General features: G+C 45.0%; 1 protein-coding gene across 1 annotated transcript in view; it reads left to right on the top strand.

Annotated features, from left to right (window-relative positions):
• The window catches only part of Trio (trio Rho guanine nucleotide exchange factor), a 289,249-nt gene that overhangs the window by 264,324 nt on the left and 9,772 nt on the right, over positions 1-15,153 (top strand). The window contains exons 47-53 of the mRNA XM_090332122.1: positions 2,178-2,355; positions 6,371-7,176; positions 10,851-11,098; positions 12,789-12,927; positions 13,618-13,645; positions 13,832-13,994; positions 14,255-14,376. Of these exons, the coding sequence (XP_090188248.1) occupies positions 2,178-2,355; positions 6,371-7,176; positions 10,851-11,098; positions 12,789-12,927; positions 13,618-13,645; positions 13,832-13,994; positions 14,255-14,376 (1,684 nt within the window). The remainder of the gene's footprint in view (positions 1-2,177; positions 2,356-6,370; positions 7,177-10,850; positions 11,099-12,788; positions 12,928-13,617; positions 13,646-13,831; positions 13,995-14,254; positions 14,377-15,153) is intronic.

Here is a 15,153-nt window from a genome sequence, read left to right as displayed (position 1 = left end):
CATTCTTTTCCTCATTCAACAAGGAGGTATAAGCCCAAAAAAAAAAAAAAAAAAAGGTATAAGTACTCTGCTATGCACAGGACAGAGATAGATCAGGCAGATACCTTCCCTTCCATGGCCTCTGATAGACAGATAAAAATAGTTTCAAATGACCATACACCTGTAAAGAAGACGAGCCAAAGGGAGACAAAGAAAAACAGGAAGGCTGAGGTCCCAGGTGATGGTCACTGGGCTGTGTCAGTGTCTCAAGTTGCTGCCACCTCTGCAGCTGTGTAGGCCTGGGGTCAGAGGATCTTCTTTGTGAGGGTCTCATACACTAAGCCAGTAGAATGCCCATTAGGGACATCAGGTAACATCTTAGACCCTTGCAAGCCTGCAGACCTCACAGTGCAGTGGTAGGACCTTATACCTCCTCCTTCTGGCACACTGCCAGGATTTCTGTTGGCTGCAGTGTTTCTTTTGAGCTAAAGGACTCCTGCCTACCAGTGTCTGCAGAAGCTTCAGGGCCAGGCATTGAAACATAACCACCCCTCCTATCACTCATATGAACACACATACCTGTCACCTGAACTTCTCATCCATCATTTTCACAGTCTACTGAAACCTTCTTTTTGCTTTTCTCTGTGTGTGTGTGTGTGTGTGTGTGTGTGTGTGTGTGTGTGTGTGTGTGTGTGTGCTGGGGTTTGAACTCAAGGCCTTATATACTTGCTCAACACACTTACCTTGTTGATGCTCTACCCCTTGACCCACCACTCCCTCCCCTATCCTTGCTTTTTCCTGGTATTTTTCCAGATTATCCCCACTTAACAAGTTTTTAATGGCATTGAAAAGCTTCATTGTACAAGTTGAACACCTCTTATAGGAAGTACTTGGGACCAGTAGTGTTTCAGACTTGAGAATTTTTTTTTCTGGTTTGAGAATACTCAAATATTTAAATATACACACAAATACACAAAATGAGAGATTTGAGAATAGGACCTAGTTCTAATTCTAAACATACTTTATATTTCATACACCCTTGATATAATACCGTGAAGTAATTTTGCAGAGTACTTTTTACTATGTCTACGTCTTCTTGTGTTCAAGGGAGCAACAGCTCCACTTGCAGCTTTTAGATAGTTTACTTGGGTGTAAGAGTCTCATAAACTTTCCTGCTCAGGCTGGCTTCAAAATGCAATCCTCAGATCTCAACTTACTGAGTAGCTACGATTTCAGGTGTGAGCCATCAGTGCCTGTGTTTTGATGTGTACAACCCATCATGTGAGGTCAGCTATAAAATTTTCCTCAATATCATGTTGGTTTTCAAAGTTTTACATGTCAGGGCCGGGAGTTTGGCCTAGTGGTAGAGTGCTTGCCTGAAAACCCAGCTTTGATTCCTCGGTACCACACGCACAGAAAAAGCTGGAAGTGGTGCGCTGGCTCCAGTGGTAGAGCTCTAGCCTTGAGAAAGCCCAAGGACATGGCCAAAAAAAAAAAAAGTTTTATGTATCAGACATTTTGGATTTCAGATGCTTAGTTCAGGATCGCTCTACATAATTTTGGAGGAAATAAAATGACAACTCATCCAAAAGTGATTGTTTCCACTCTGATATAGGATGAAATTTCACTTTGTGCTTGGTGCACTTAGTGATAAATGTGCTTTTTTAAAATAATTGTAAACAGTACCATGAAGTTTACTGTCTTAATTGTACTGCTTAGAAATATTAAAAATATTTGCATTGGAGGTGATGCTGTGGCTCAAGTGGTAGAGCACTAGCCTTGAGCTGAAGAGCTCAGGGACAGTGCCCAGTCCTAGAGTTTAAGTCCTATGACTACCACCCCCCAAAAAAAGAATGTTTGCATTGTATCACCATCAGACTCCAGAATTCTCTTCATCTTGCCCAACTGGAGTTCTGTTTTCATTAGACACTAAATCCCCATTCCTGCCCTGCATCCCCTGCTGTTCCCTTCTACTTTCTGTCTCCATGCACTTCACAGTTCTAGGAACCTTATAGAAATTGCACAAGAGAGTAGATCTCTTTCTCTGTACAACTTATTGCACTCAGCATGTTCCAGAGTTGGTTCATGTTGCAGTATATGCAAGAACTTTTCTCCTTATGCAAAATTTTGCTTATCCATTCATCACTTGGTTACTTCTACCTCTTAGCTATTGTAAATAATATCTTAATCTTTTAAAGGTGAGTTGCCTTTGCCTGGAGGAAAATGTGGAAAATGATCCCTGTAAATTTGCTCTGACATCAAGGACGGGTGATGTGGTAGAGACCTTCATTTTGCATTCATCCAGTCCAAGTGTCCGGCAAACATGGATCCATGAAATCAACCAGATTTTAGAAAACCAGCGCAATTTTTTAAATGGTAAGTACATTGCATTACTCACAAATTCCCTTGTATCTCTTTAATGCATATTTATCTTTCTTTTTTTTTTTTTTTTTTTTTTTTTTTGCCAATTCTGGGCTTAAGCTCAGGGCCTGAGCACTGTCCTTGTGCCGGGGCCAGCCGGCAGCAAACCAGGGTTTGCAGATTGGGATTCCTGAAATAGGGGCAAGGACTAGGAAAAATTAAAAGAGAGACAAAACAGATGGAGTTCGCGAGGACTACAGCCCAAGTCAGCAGTCCAAGAAGGTTGTGAGCTCCAGACTGCCGCCTAAGACTGTCCTGTTTATTTTAAGTTCTGACCTTAAACACTCTTCTTAAAACTAGGGAACTGCCAGAGGCTACATTCATACAAAATAGTAAACAAGTCACATATAGGATAAATGAGAAAGGATTAACATTGCTTAAAGTCATCCTGATAAGAACTGATTGACATTGCTTAAAGTTATCCTGATAAGAACTGATTGACATTGCTTAAAGTTATCCTGATAAGAGTTACTTCCTTGTGTATACAGTTGTGTAGGTCCAAGGTCAGGTCCAAGGTCATTGACTCCACAGTCGGTCCCCAGCATCCTTGGACTTTCTCAAGGCTAGAGCTCTACCACTTGAGCCTCAGCACCACTTCCGGCTTCTTTCTATGTATGTGGTACCAAGGAATCGAACCCGGATCTTCATGCATGCTAGGCAAGCACTTTAACCACTAGGCCAAACTCCCAGCCCGCATATTTATCTTTCTTGTCTGTTCCACCCTCCCATCATGTATTGGTAATAATGATATAACTTAGCAATTACCATATGTCAGGTACTGTCCTAACCTATTTACCAAGCATTAGCGTTGTCCCCATCTTATGGATGCGATAAAAGTGGGTGGATAATTTGTGTAAAGTCTCACAGGTGGTAGGTGACAGAGTCAGGATTTGAAGCAGCCATGAACTCTTGGCACATAACCCTCAGAGTATACTGCTTGGTTCTGCCATGCACAGAACACACACTAGATCCTGTTTTGGAAAAGTGAGTATTCAAATAGAACTTGAGGCAGATAAAACCAACCAAAGATTGTACTGCACACTTGTCTACTTTAAAAAAAAAAAAAAAAAGACATGACTAGGTAAGGTACATACATCTGAAATCACAGCACTCGGAAAGTTAAGGCAGGAAGATCAGCCTAAAGTCAGCCTGGGTTACATGGTGAGACCATGTCTCAAAAACTAAGAATGGTCAACTGTCTTGCTTTGTCCCTTAATACACGTGATAATCCCCTGTAACTGCTGGCTCCTATTCTGCTGTTACTATGTTAGTCATGAAGAGTGTGGCAGATTCAGTCCAAGATCACTGGGTTTATGTTTTCTGTGTGCCCATGTTCCACACTCCTTTCTCTGTAGTCTAATTTATTGTTATGTTCACTCATGAAAAAAACCACCACAAGGCTATGTATGTTCTAGAGCTAGGAACATAGGTACATAAGCGCTTAGTATAAAATCAAAGCCTGGACATTTTTGGCCAATGGTAATCGGAAGCCTTGTGTTTACTCTAGGCTGATTACAACTCACAGGCTAATTACATTTACACTTGTACTCAGGTAGGATCCAATGGCTGTCAGTGAACACTGGTGTGTCTGTCTGTTATGTTCTCTTTCTCTCTCCTAGTACTGGTGTTTAAATCAGAGCTTTGTACTATGTCCCACTACCCCTTTTTATCAATTATTTTCCACATACAATCTCATACTCAGGGCTATGAACCTCTGTCTAACTTCTCCTATGGATCTGGAGTCATAGGCATACACCACTACACTTTTTGTGATTGATTGAGATAGGATCTTGCTAACTTTTTATCCAGACTGGCCTTGAACTCCACTCTTCCCAACTTCTGCTCTCTGAGTATCTAGTGTTACAGGCTTGAGTCAACATGTCCAACTAACACAAGTCTTTAAACATTAATATATAGGATTGAAAAATCTCTGAGTTTTTCTTTTTTTTTTTTTTTCTACAGCACCACTTCTGGCTTTTTCTATGTATGTGGTACTGAGGAATCAAACCCAGGGCTTTGTGCATGTTAGGCAAGCACTCTACCACTAGGTCATGCTCCCAGTTCCTGTATTTTTGTCTTTCAAAAGAATTCACTCAGAGTGAGAATGTGAGCTAGCAGTAGAGTGCTTACCTAGCATGCATGAAGCCCTGGGTTCAGTTCCTTGGTACAGAAAAAATCTGAAGTGGTGCTGTGGCTCTATGGGTAGACCTCTCTAGCCTTGAAAAAGCTCATAGACAGTACCCAGGCCCTCTGTTTAAGCCCCAAGACTGACAAAAAAAAAAAAAAAATCAACTGAAAGCTAGATGTCATTGCTCACATCTTGTAACCTTAGCTGCTCAGAAGGCTGAGATCTGAGGATCATGGTTCAAAGCCATCCCAGGCAAGAAAGTCTGCAATACTTTTCTCCTATTATCCCGGGCTGGGAGAGAGGGGGTGAGGAAAGCTAGATAAATCTGTATCAAGTGGTAGAGCTCTAGCCTTGAGCACAAAAGCTCAGGAATAGTGCCTAGGCCTTGAGTTCAAGCCCTAGGACTGGTTCACACACACTCAAAAATAGTGAACTCAAATTACAAGCACGATTAAGCTATGATGTTGGTTTACTGATACCCACACAAGTTCCTGAGGAACAAAAATCATGACTGGACAGGAGCCCTAGGTAGAAGAGCCTCGTGGTCATTGTACTTAGTCCTGTGCTACACCCTGACCAGCACAGTTTGTAAAGGGCGTCTGGCACTCGTGTATTTCCTTACACATGCTAGGCTTCCTATGTAGGGGCACACATCTGATTGTTGTGATTCTCAGAGTCTGAATACCTAAGAATTTTTGTTAGTCTTTCTATGTATCTTTTTTCAGTCCTAAGGCTAAATTCAGAGCCCAAGTCCTGTCCCTGTGCTACTTTGCTCAAGGGTAGTGCCTCTAGTATTTGAGCAACAACTCCTAGCTTTTAAATGGTTAATTGGAGATAAGAATCTCATGGGCTTAGACCCAAAGGAACATAGACTCCATGGTTTCCCTCATTTGTAATAATTAGTACACATCTAGGACTCTCCTAGCAGAGGATTACAATAGCTCAAAAGCTATGTACATAAGGTCATATAGGGTGAGATTAAATGAAAAGAACTCTAAGATGTAGAAACAAGAGTTTTATGTTGTGTGATTATTGTTATTAATGTACTATGTTATTTCTTTTCTCTTTTTTTGCCCTATGGTTTATCTCATATTGTTACTGTTCTGCCTTTGTTAGCTAGTATATTGTATATATGTTTATTTGCTTATTTGAAATAGGGAAGGGAAGGGGGGAAACAAGATGATTGGGAGAGGTAGGGGGAGGGAAATGGGGACAAAAACATGAGAAAGAGTATCAATGTGCAAGAAGTAATGCATCTACTACCTGATGAATGTGATGTAACCCCTCTCTATATACATTATCCCACAATTTTAAATTAACTGCAAAAGAAAAAAAAGAATCTCATGGGCTTTACTCCCCGGGCAGGCTTCAAACCTTGATCCTGAGATCTCAGCCTTCTGAGAAGGTAGGATTATAGTCATGAGCCACCAGCATGTGGCTTTCCATATATTCTTTCTTCCTTGATTCCTATTTTCCTGCAGAAGACCATGTGATAAAATTGCTGAAGCTGAGGGATAGGACCAGCAAGCAACCTAATAGTGCTGTGTAACATCCCTTGCTTGATTTGTTTTGCCTGAAGAACTAGGTGGTCTGCAAGTTGTGCCTATGTATGGTAGCTGAGGTGCTACTTCACCCTCAGGAAACGAGACAGCGGCACTAGCTTTCCTGTACCCACTACTGCTAGTGTGGACATTCATAGGCCATGGTGACTGCACAGTCCCTCAGTGAGCCTGACTTGTGGGAGATGCTCTAGCCTGGCACATCCTTGTGTTGCATGCTCTGAAGTTCACCTTCTCCTGGTGCCCTAACTGAGTCTCTTCTGCTTTTCTTGCATGGTTACAGCCTTGACATCACCCATCGAGTACCAGAGGAACCACAGCGGGGGCGGTGGCAGCAGCAGCGGGGGTGGCAGCAGCGGGAGTGGGGGCAGTGGTGGCAGTGGGGCCTCCAGTGGTGGCAGCAGCAGTCATGGCGGTGGCCTCAGCAGCTGCAGCAGCATCCCCAGCTCAAGCAGGAGCAGGCCCTCCCGGATCCCGCAGCCTGTCAGACACCATCCCCCCCTGGTCTCCTCTGCAGCCTCCAGCCAGGCAGAGGCAGACAAGATGTCAGGTATGTCCGCTTCCAGTCCCTCACTGCCTCCCTCCACCAGCAGCCCGGCCCTTGAGATTGGCCTTAGCCAGCCTAGCCGGGTCCCCACAAGTGGTGACTGTGAAGGTCCTGAACAAGAAACAGAGCCCATCCCCAAGATGAAGGTCATGGAAAGCCCCAGGAAGACCATCGCGAATGCTTCTTGTTCAAGCCAGGAAGGAAACGCCAAGGAAGCACGGGGCAGCCTGGGCCCACTGCCCCTGGGCAAACCTAGGCCTGGTGCCATCTCCCCGCTGAACTCGCCTCTTTCCACCACCTTCCCTTCTCCTTTGGGCAAGGAATCCATTCCCCCCAGCAGTCCCCTGCAGAAGGGGGGCTCCTTCTGGAGCTCCATTCCTGCCTCCCCCGCCAGCCGACCTGGCTCCTTCACCTTCCCGGGGGACAGTGACTCCCTCCAGCGGCAGACACACCGGCACGCAGCCCCCAGCAAGGACACAGACCGCATGAGCACCTGCTCCTCGGCCAGTGAGCAGTCTGTGCAGTCCACACAGAGCAACGGGGTAAGAACGCCTGGGAGCCTGCGCCTAGCACTCTACCGCCTCTGTCCTACCAACTCTTCTAAGCCTTCTGTGTCGCCGCCGCCCTCCTCCGTACTAACTCCAGCTCTCCAGCTCTCCGTGGCAGTAGTTGCCTCCTCCAGCACTCCCATGCTCTGCCCAAGTAGACACGCCTGTGGCATCTCTGTATGTGCGTGTGTGTCCATGCCCTGCAGGCCTGGACAGGTGCACACAGCCACCGAGTGAATGCATCGCCGCTAACCCCTGCTGCGACTGTGGACAGCACCTGCTCTCATCTCTACTAACTTGCTCCTTGCTTTGTCCCTGTCTCCTTAATAAGAAATGGCTGACCATTAACACTCTCAATGTAGCAGCTTTAAGTACTTTCATCTTTCCAAGCAGCAAAGTATCTTGGAACTGTTTTTAACCCCTGCCTCACTCGTGGTGTTTTGTTTTTTGAGGTTTTTTTTGGCTTTTGTTACTGAAAGATCTTTTTTTTTTTCTGTTTTTTACCTGCAATTTAAATTGTAATCTTCGTAGATTAGCAAGCTTTTTCTTCAGTGCTTAGTCTCTTTTTTTATCTCTTAAATTATCCTTGGAGCATTTTTGACACATCTGATGAAAACAGTATTCCTTCAAGAAACCTTCTAACAGCAACTCAAAGCAAACTAAGCTGGCAGAATGGTATGGGTGGGAATAATCTGCCTAGCGGGAATGTTTCCTCTGTCTACTCAAAGTTGAGCCATAAAGAAACATGGTTCTGGCCGAGGATGCTGGCACCCAAGCAAGACAGGCTTTTCTCCAGCAGGAAGTGCTGTGATAGTGTGAGTGCCTCTGTGATGGTGCTCCTGCTCATTTTGCTGTCACTTACCTTGTGTTCTCAAGCAGAAAGGTGTCTGTGCTGGGTTTTCCCCCTAATCTGTGACTTCCTCACTGTCCTCCTCCTGCGTTCCTACATGGGACATGACTTGGCCCATAATCCTTTCCTGAAGGCATGCACAAGTGTTCTAATGAGTCAATGTTTAATCTTTTTATAAATTCTTAAATATATTCCCCAGAAAGGGTCTGTGTCTTTATCTCGTTGTACATAAGAGGAAAAAAATCTAGCTTTTGTATGGCTTCCTCTTTCCTCCAGAGTTCTGTTAACTCTCATTCGGACTGACTTGGTCTTCTCCTTTGCTCCCATTTTTGGTATTTTGTTAAATTAACATCAACCGTGGTTTTGTTAAATTTTATATTTAATTGAGACAGAAACTAAGAAGGGGGTATTGACACTTTTATTTACATTTTATCCTATCCTCAGAAGCAAGAGTTGAGTAGGTATCTTCTGGTGTGGACATGCTATTAAAGCCTCACTCTGTTTCACAAGCAAGAGAGACCCCAGGTAGATTTCAAGTGCTAGGTAGGCAGTGAGCATCCAATGCAGTGTCAACCAGAAAAGAAGGTTCAAACAATCTAGTGATGAACCACATCCATCCTCGGTACACAGGCCTGTTCTTACAGCTACAACCTATACAAAACCAGTCTGTTATCATCTGTTACTTTATCCTAACCTGGACATGTTTCCAGTAAGCACAAGAGGAGTTTTCAGAATTATGTGTCTCAGAATCAATCACTGTTCAACACAGGAGCCAGTGCTGGTATTCTCTGGACATTACAGAATAGACATGGACTGAAGACCACATCCCAGCTCTAGCTGTGAATGCTCCATCCTGAGAAAAGGCATGGTCTTCCAGTAGAATGGTCCAGCAACTGCCTCCTACTTTTTCTTATGCCATAGGCAACTAGGAAAGGGAAATTGTCTGGTTAGACAAATCAGACTGCCTCATAGAAATAGCTGGAGGGCCTAGGGAAAAGAAAAGGCCCAAAGTAAAAAATTTTAAATGTCCTACACTACTTTTCAGTATTTTCTTAAAAGAACCAATTGCTTCCTCACCCAGTGGAGCTGATAGCCATTGGCAGATCAGCAGAGCCTTCTTTCCCCATAACTACTTCTGTGGAGCTGTCTCTGGTCACAGCCTAGCAGCAGTATGACCCACAACTGCATCTTTCCTCTGCAAAGTTCTCCTGAGAGCAGGGTAAAATGGATGAGGCTAGGCCCTCTTCTGCTGGCTCTGTAGTCTTTTCCTCCCGCTCCCTCCTGTGCAGCTATAAAAGTGCCTGCACATTGGAGCCACTCAAGGCTTTGACTTTTTTTCACTTGCAAATAGTCTTTGCTTGCTTCTCCCACACTGAAGGACTGATGACCAGGCCTGCTGACAGGGTGGTTATAGAACTGAGGTTGATAGATTCAAAATGACTAACACAGCCTAGCATATAAGTTGTGTTTGGGAAAGTTAATAGCTATGATTATTGTGAACAAATACTGAAGTTATGAAATACACCCTGGTATGACTTACTAAGCAAAGCAGCTGTGCCACAGAAGTTTTGCCTTTACATTTTCTAGTACATTTGGCTGTGTAATCTCAGAATGATTGTCTAGGCAGAGGCTGAAGCCTGACATGTATGGCACTCTTTTGAGTTGAAGGGTCACAGACCAAGCAATAGATATCCATGAGGGAGAGGAACAAGCCACGGACGCTCTCCATGGATGTCCACTGAAAGTCATGTCCACAACCCTGGTCTCTATGTAGTTCCCAGCTTTGGTCTCACAGAAGATAACAGAGAGGTCTATTCCTACTTGTCCCTTCAGCTGACTCAATGGCACCGAAGCTCAAGAGAGTATCTGTATCAGGGTTGTTTCCTGTACAGTTGTGAGGGGACATGAGTAGATAAAGCTCATTAGATAAGACTTTGGAACAGATACCTGCTATTCATATTGCTTTTACTCAGCTTATAGGCCTAGGTAGGTGGCCTTAAGAAGTCATCCTGGTTTTATTTTTGCATTCTTGCATATTGACTGAGTCACTGAACAGTGATTGAGTACTGACTGTATGTCCGTCACTGTGACCAAAAAAAAAATGGGGTACTTGGACTACAGGAAAAGAGCAGGATAGAGCATCCACATACCCACATGACGATGTCTTCCTGAAGTCCAAACTGCAACACCAGAACCAAGCAGTACTATTAACACTGTGCTCCTATGGCATCAGTACCTTGGGGACATTTGAATGTGGCAAGCTCAGTAAGAGTATCACCCACCAGGGACATAGTAGAGACAGCAACTATTCTTAGGAGAAGAGCAGTTGATGTGCTTTCCAGGTCCACACTGTTCCTTTTGAAGAGAAGAGGTTAGGCAGGCCAGCAGCCTGTGGTTCTGAGATAGGCATTCCCAGTAGATGTTTCACTGGAAAGATTGAGGTGTATTCCTGTGATCTGCTCTGTCAGTGAGCTGAAGTGCTCCTCTTGCAGTTTGTAGACTTCATAGCTTTCTGTTTGGGTTGGACATTCTCCATCCTGGGGTCTCCATGATGACTCGGCCACTCCTGGGACAGCACAAGGAAATGAACTGAAATGGTTATCAGACTCCCAGAGTAAATTGTTGTCCTTGCAGTGACTTTGAAGGTGGTTTCTAAATGCTGTCTATAGAGTGGTCTTGGCTTTCGGTTACTGGAAAACAGGTGCTGGGCGAGCTGATGCCCTCCCTGTCTGATGAGCCCCTGATGGGCAGAGACTTCTGCTATCAGATCTCATCTCAGTACCTATCTGCCTTGTTTTCCTCATCTTTTCCTCTCCAGAGTGAAAGTAGCAGCAGTAGCAACATCTCCACCATGCTGGTGACACACGATTACACGGCAGTGAAGGAGGATGAGATAAACGTCTATCAAGGAGAGGTCGTTCAAATTCTGGCCAGCAACCAGCAGAACATGTTTCTGGTGTTCCGAGCCGCCACTGACCAGTGCCCTGCAGCCGAGGGCTGGATTCCAGGCTTTGTCCTGGGCCACACCAGTGCAGTCATCATGGAGAACCCTGATGGGACTCTCAAGTGAGTTTTCAGTGTGAAGCCAGCCGTGGGCAGGGTCCTGTGCACTGGGAGGAGAAAGACTCAGGAAGATGCAGCACTGTGAGGAAAAGCTTCCAAAGGTCCCCTGGCTTCAGGGTGAAGGCATAGTGTTCTTCCGCCCCTCAGACTTAGCCTCATACGTTTTAGATAACCTACATTTTGAAAGTTTTTCTCAAGACGCAGGAGTCCCTGTAGTTCTTGGGTGGAGAAAGAAGCCTTTTTAAGCACCCCTAACTTACTGTCATGGATGTTCCAAGGAAACATTCATAATGGGTCCCCGTCCTGAAGAAGAAACAAACTGAAATGGTTTTGTTATGTTTGACACTTATCTGTCTGTCTATATATGTCAGTGCTGATTTTTAAAACTATTCTCTTCCTTGAATGTCCCTAAAAGGCTTAACTGTGCTAAATAGGACTATGTTGACAGAATTCTGTAACTTTTTTTCAGGAAGTAGGGTTTGAATTCAGGGTCTTACACTTGCTAGGTAGAGATTCTACTACTCAAGCCAACGTTTCTTGCTTTCTTTTTTGAGAAAGTCTCCATTTTCATTTGGGACTAGCCTTACACTGTGATCTATACCTCCCACAGAGTTGGTACCAAACATCCTCTCATGCCCCAACTTATTGGTTGAAATGGGCACTTCACTTTTTGTTCAGGCTTACCTCAAAGTACAATCCTCCTTAGCTCTGCCTCTCAAGGAGCTAAGATTACAAATGTGAGCCATTGTGCCTGGCTTACTTTGTGCTTTTGATGTCACAAAGACCAGACAGAGGTCAGGAGTCTGCTGTATAGCTGCACCAGTGTCTCAGTAAGAACCTCTGGGCTTTGTTGTTTGTTTTTGCCACTCCTAGGCCTTGAACTCTGGGCCTGGACTCTATCCCTAAGCTACTTTTGCTCATGGCTAGCACTTTACTGTTTGAGCTCCAGTACTATTTCTGGCTTTTTTCTGTCATTAATTGGAGATAAGGGTCTTAGGGACTTTCCTGTCCAGACTAGCTTTGAACCATGAACCTCACATCTCAGCCTCTTGAGTAGCTAGGAGTGAGCTACTGGTACCCAGCTTCAAATTATATTCCTATACCTTACATTAAGGCTCTTTAGGAAAAAAGAACCAGTAGGGTCCATGTATATAGCGAAATATGTAGACTCACTTTGAGGGCTCAGCTTTGCCATTAGCGAGACAGAGCCTCCTCCTGCGAAGGAGGCTTGATTTTTGTTTTGTTTTGCTTTTGCAGTACTCCAACTTGACCTCAGCTTCTCAAGGATACTAGGCAGGTGCTGTGCCACTTAGCTGCAACCAAGCTAGGCCAGGCTTTTATTTCTAGTCATGCCTTCACTGACATCATCAAGGGAGGCGATGTCCTTCACAAATAAGAATGTTCATCTCACCCCAGAATCCTCCAAGAAGCACCCGAATGTTTGACCAGAAATCTGGATACTCTGGCCCAGTCAAGTTGGCATGCAAAATTAACCATTTCATGCCCCTTTTTATTCTTAATACATTCTTAATATTTTCTTTTAAGAAAATCTCCTGTTTCTTAGGTATTGTTCTGAAGTTCTGTTTGATGAAGATTGCTGTTCAGTTCCTCTGTACAGCATGAATTGAAGATTCAGTGCTTTCAGTATTGTTGACAAGGCGTAACACAAATAGTGTGTGCTTTTCCTCCCTAGGAAATCAACATCTTGGCACACAGCACTCCGTTTAAGGAAAAAATCTGAGAAAAAGGACAAAGACGGCAAAAGGGAAGGCAAGTTAGAGAATGGTTACCGGAAATCACGGGAAGGACTCAGCAACAAGGTATCTGTGAAGGTGTGTAAGAGATCCCTCTGAGGGCAGGAAGGCAAAGCAGGGTGGGGGGATCATGTCTATACCAGAGCTGGGCTCCTGCCTTGCCTCGCATCCACCCCTAAGCAACGTCCTGCAGGGTCTCACTAGCATCTTGTCTGCCGTACTGTTGACGTGAGGTATGTGTCACCGGAGCCAGGTGCCCACCTGGCTTCAGCCCACACGGCTGCCTTCCCAGGGGAAAAACCCTGGATTCTGGAAACAGAATGTAAAGAAGCTGTGGCTCAGACTTCCTTGTTTCTCCCTAGGCAGAAGGGGAAGTGATGAGATGTTTCATGCAGGGTCATAAACTTTACAAAGTTTTTTGAGGACAGGTTTAGCTAGCTTTCATCTCTAAAAATCATGCTGTTTTGCCTGGAGAAAAAGTAAAAAGCTGAAAGCATCCTGGGTCAGAGTCTCTTCCACTTTGAGAAGAGATTCAGCCCCAACTGAACTTAGCCTGTTGGGTGAGAGATTTAAATAGCCTGTGTGTTGGTGGGCAGGAAAAGTAAAGCTCACCATTTTTCAGACACATTTAACAACAGTGAAAGGTGCTCTGTTGACTTACAAGCATGCTGAGTTCTTTGAACAAGAATTGTAGCCCTGGAACCTTAGTAACCTATCTGAAAGTATCTCAGGTATTTAGTTAACACCTGTTTGCCTTTTCCATTTCAGCTTCTCAACCCCAACTACATTTATGACGGTGAGTACTGTATCTTAGTGATCACAGTTCTATGGTCCTGTTTAATAGCATCAGGTGCAGACTTCTGTGTCATTCTGGGCTTTGACAGCACCTTAAGTCTTACTGATTCATTAGGGGGTCGTGAGGGTGGAAGGACATGGGAAGGAACAAAGGTGACTAGTGTTGACCAACTCCTTTCCTTTTCAGTTCCCCCAGAATTCGTCATCCCATTGAGTGAGGTCACGTGTGAGATAGGGGAGACAGTTGTTCTGAGATGTCGTGTCTGTGGCCGTCCCAAGGCCTCAATCACCTGGAAGGGCCCCGAACATAACACCTTGAACAACGATGGCCACTACAGCATCTCCTACAGGTAAGGAAGCCACTCGAAGGGAATGCAGTGATCTTGTTACATGGTAACTAGAAAGACCCCATTCACTGTGCCTGACATGGTCCATTCCTCAGTTACCATTGACTCTGGAACTGTCCATATGACACAGTTGATACCTGGGCATGAAGTATGAACCATGATTCTTGAGCTCTTAATTGTGGTGGGAACTTAGGAGGGGAGATCGGAGCTGGTGCCCAGGTAACAAGTTTTCCTGGTACCCAATGTGCTCTCCCATGTGGCAGTGACTTGGGGGAGGCTGCTCTGAAGATTGTTGGTGTGAGCACAGAAGATGACGGCATCTACACGTGCATCGCTGTAAACGACATGGGGTCCACCTCATCTTCAGCCAGTGTGAGAGTTCTAGGTAAGTCCCCCAGGCTGGCAGGCTCTTCTGCACTGTCTCCTGAAGTCCGTTATGTGCTTCACACTTCAGTGGTTTGACATGTGGAACAAGAAGTCTCTTTAACTGATAGAAACCAGGTCCCAGTTGAAAGAGCGCCTTCCAGAAGAGGTACAGTCAACAAGACAAATCCCAGTTTCAGGTGTCACGGGGAAAGGCCCTCTTAGCACCTTGCAGGAGCACAGTAAAACAAGGATATAAGTAAAAAAGAAGAGAAGGGGTCTGGGCGCCAGGGGCTCATGCCTGTAATCCCAGCTATTCACAAGGCTGAGATCTGCGGATCTGAGATCTGGTTCAAAGCCAGCCTGGGCAAGAAAGTCTGTGAACCTCTTATCTCCAGTAAACTACCAAGAAGCCAGATGGGGAGTTGTGGTTCAAGTGGTAGAGGGCTAGCTTTGAATGAAAGAAACGGAAGGACAGTGCCCAGACCCTAGGACTGACACACAAAAGATCCTTAACAGTAGGTCTTGGGGCTAGAAGTAGGAGTGGGGAGGTTCCTGCCAGCCTTCAAGGAGGGCTAGGCTCCTGGGTACCCCAAACTTTGAGTTAGGAGGTACCCACAGTACCTACTCACCTCATCCTGAAAACCTGGCACCCCCAGAAGGCAGAACCCAGGAGAGCTGGTGACCTCTCAGTTTAAATGTACAGAAGCCAGCTTGGACATGCTAATAGACCCCTGCAGTTATGCTTGTTGCAGGTAGATGCTAAGAAGGTACAGGCAATACAAGGTAGGTAGCTGGG

The sequence above is a fragment of the Megascapheus bottae genome, chromosome 4 (genome assembly GCF_031878675.1).
Source record: "Megascapheus bottae isolate mThoBot1 chromosome 4, mThoBot2.hap1, whole genome shotgun sequence".
Classification (NCBI taxonomy): Eukaryota; Metazoa; Chordata; class Mammalia; order Rodentia; family Geomyidae; genus Megascapheus; species Megascapheus bottae.
The sequence above is the reverse complement of the archived record's forward strand: the minus strand, read 5'-3'. Positions and strand labels throughout refer to the sequence as shown.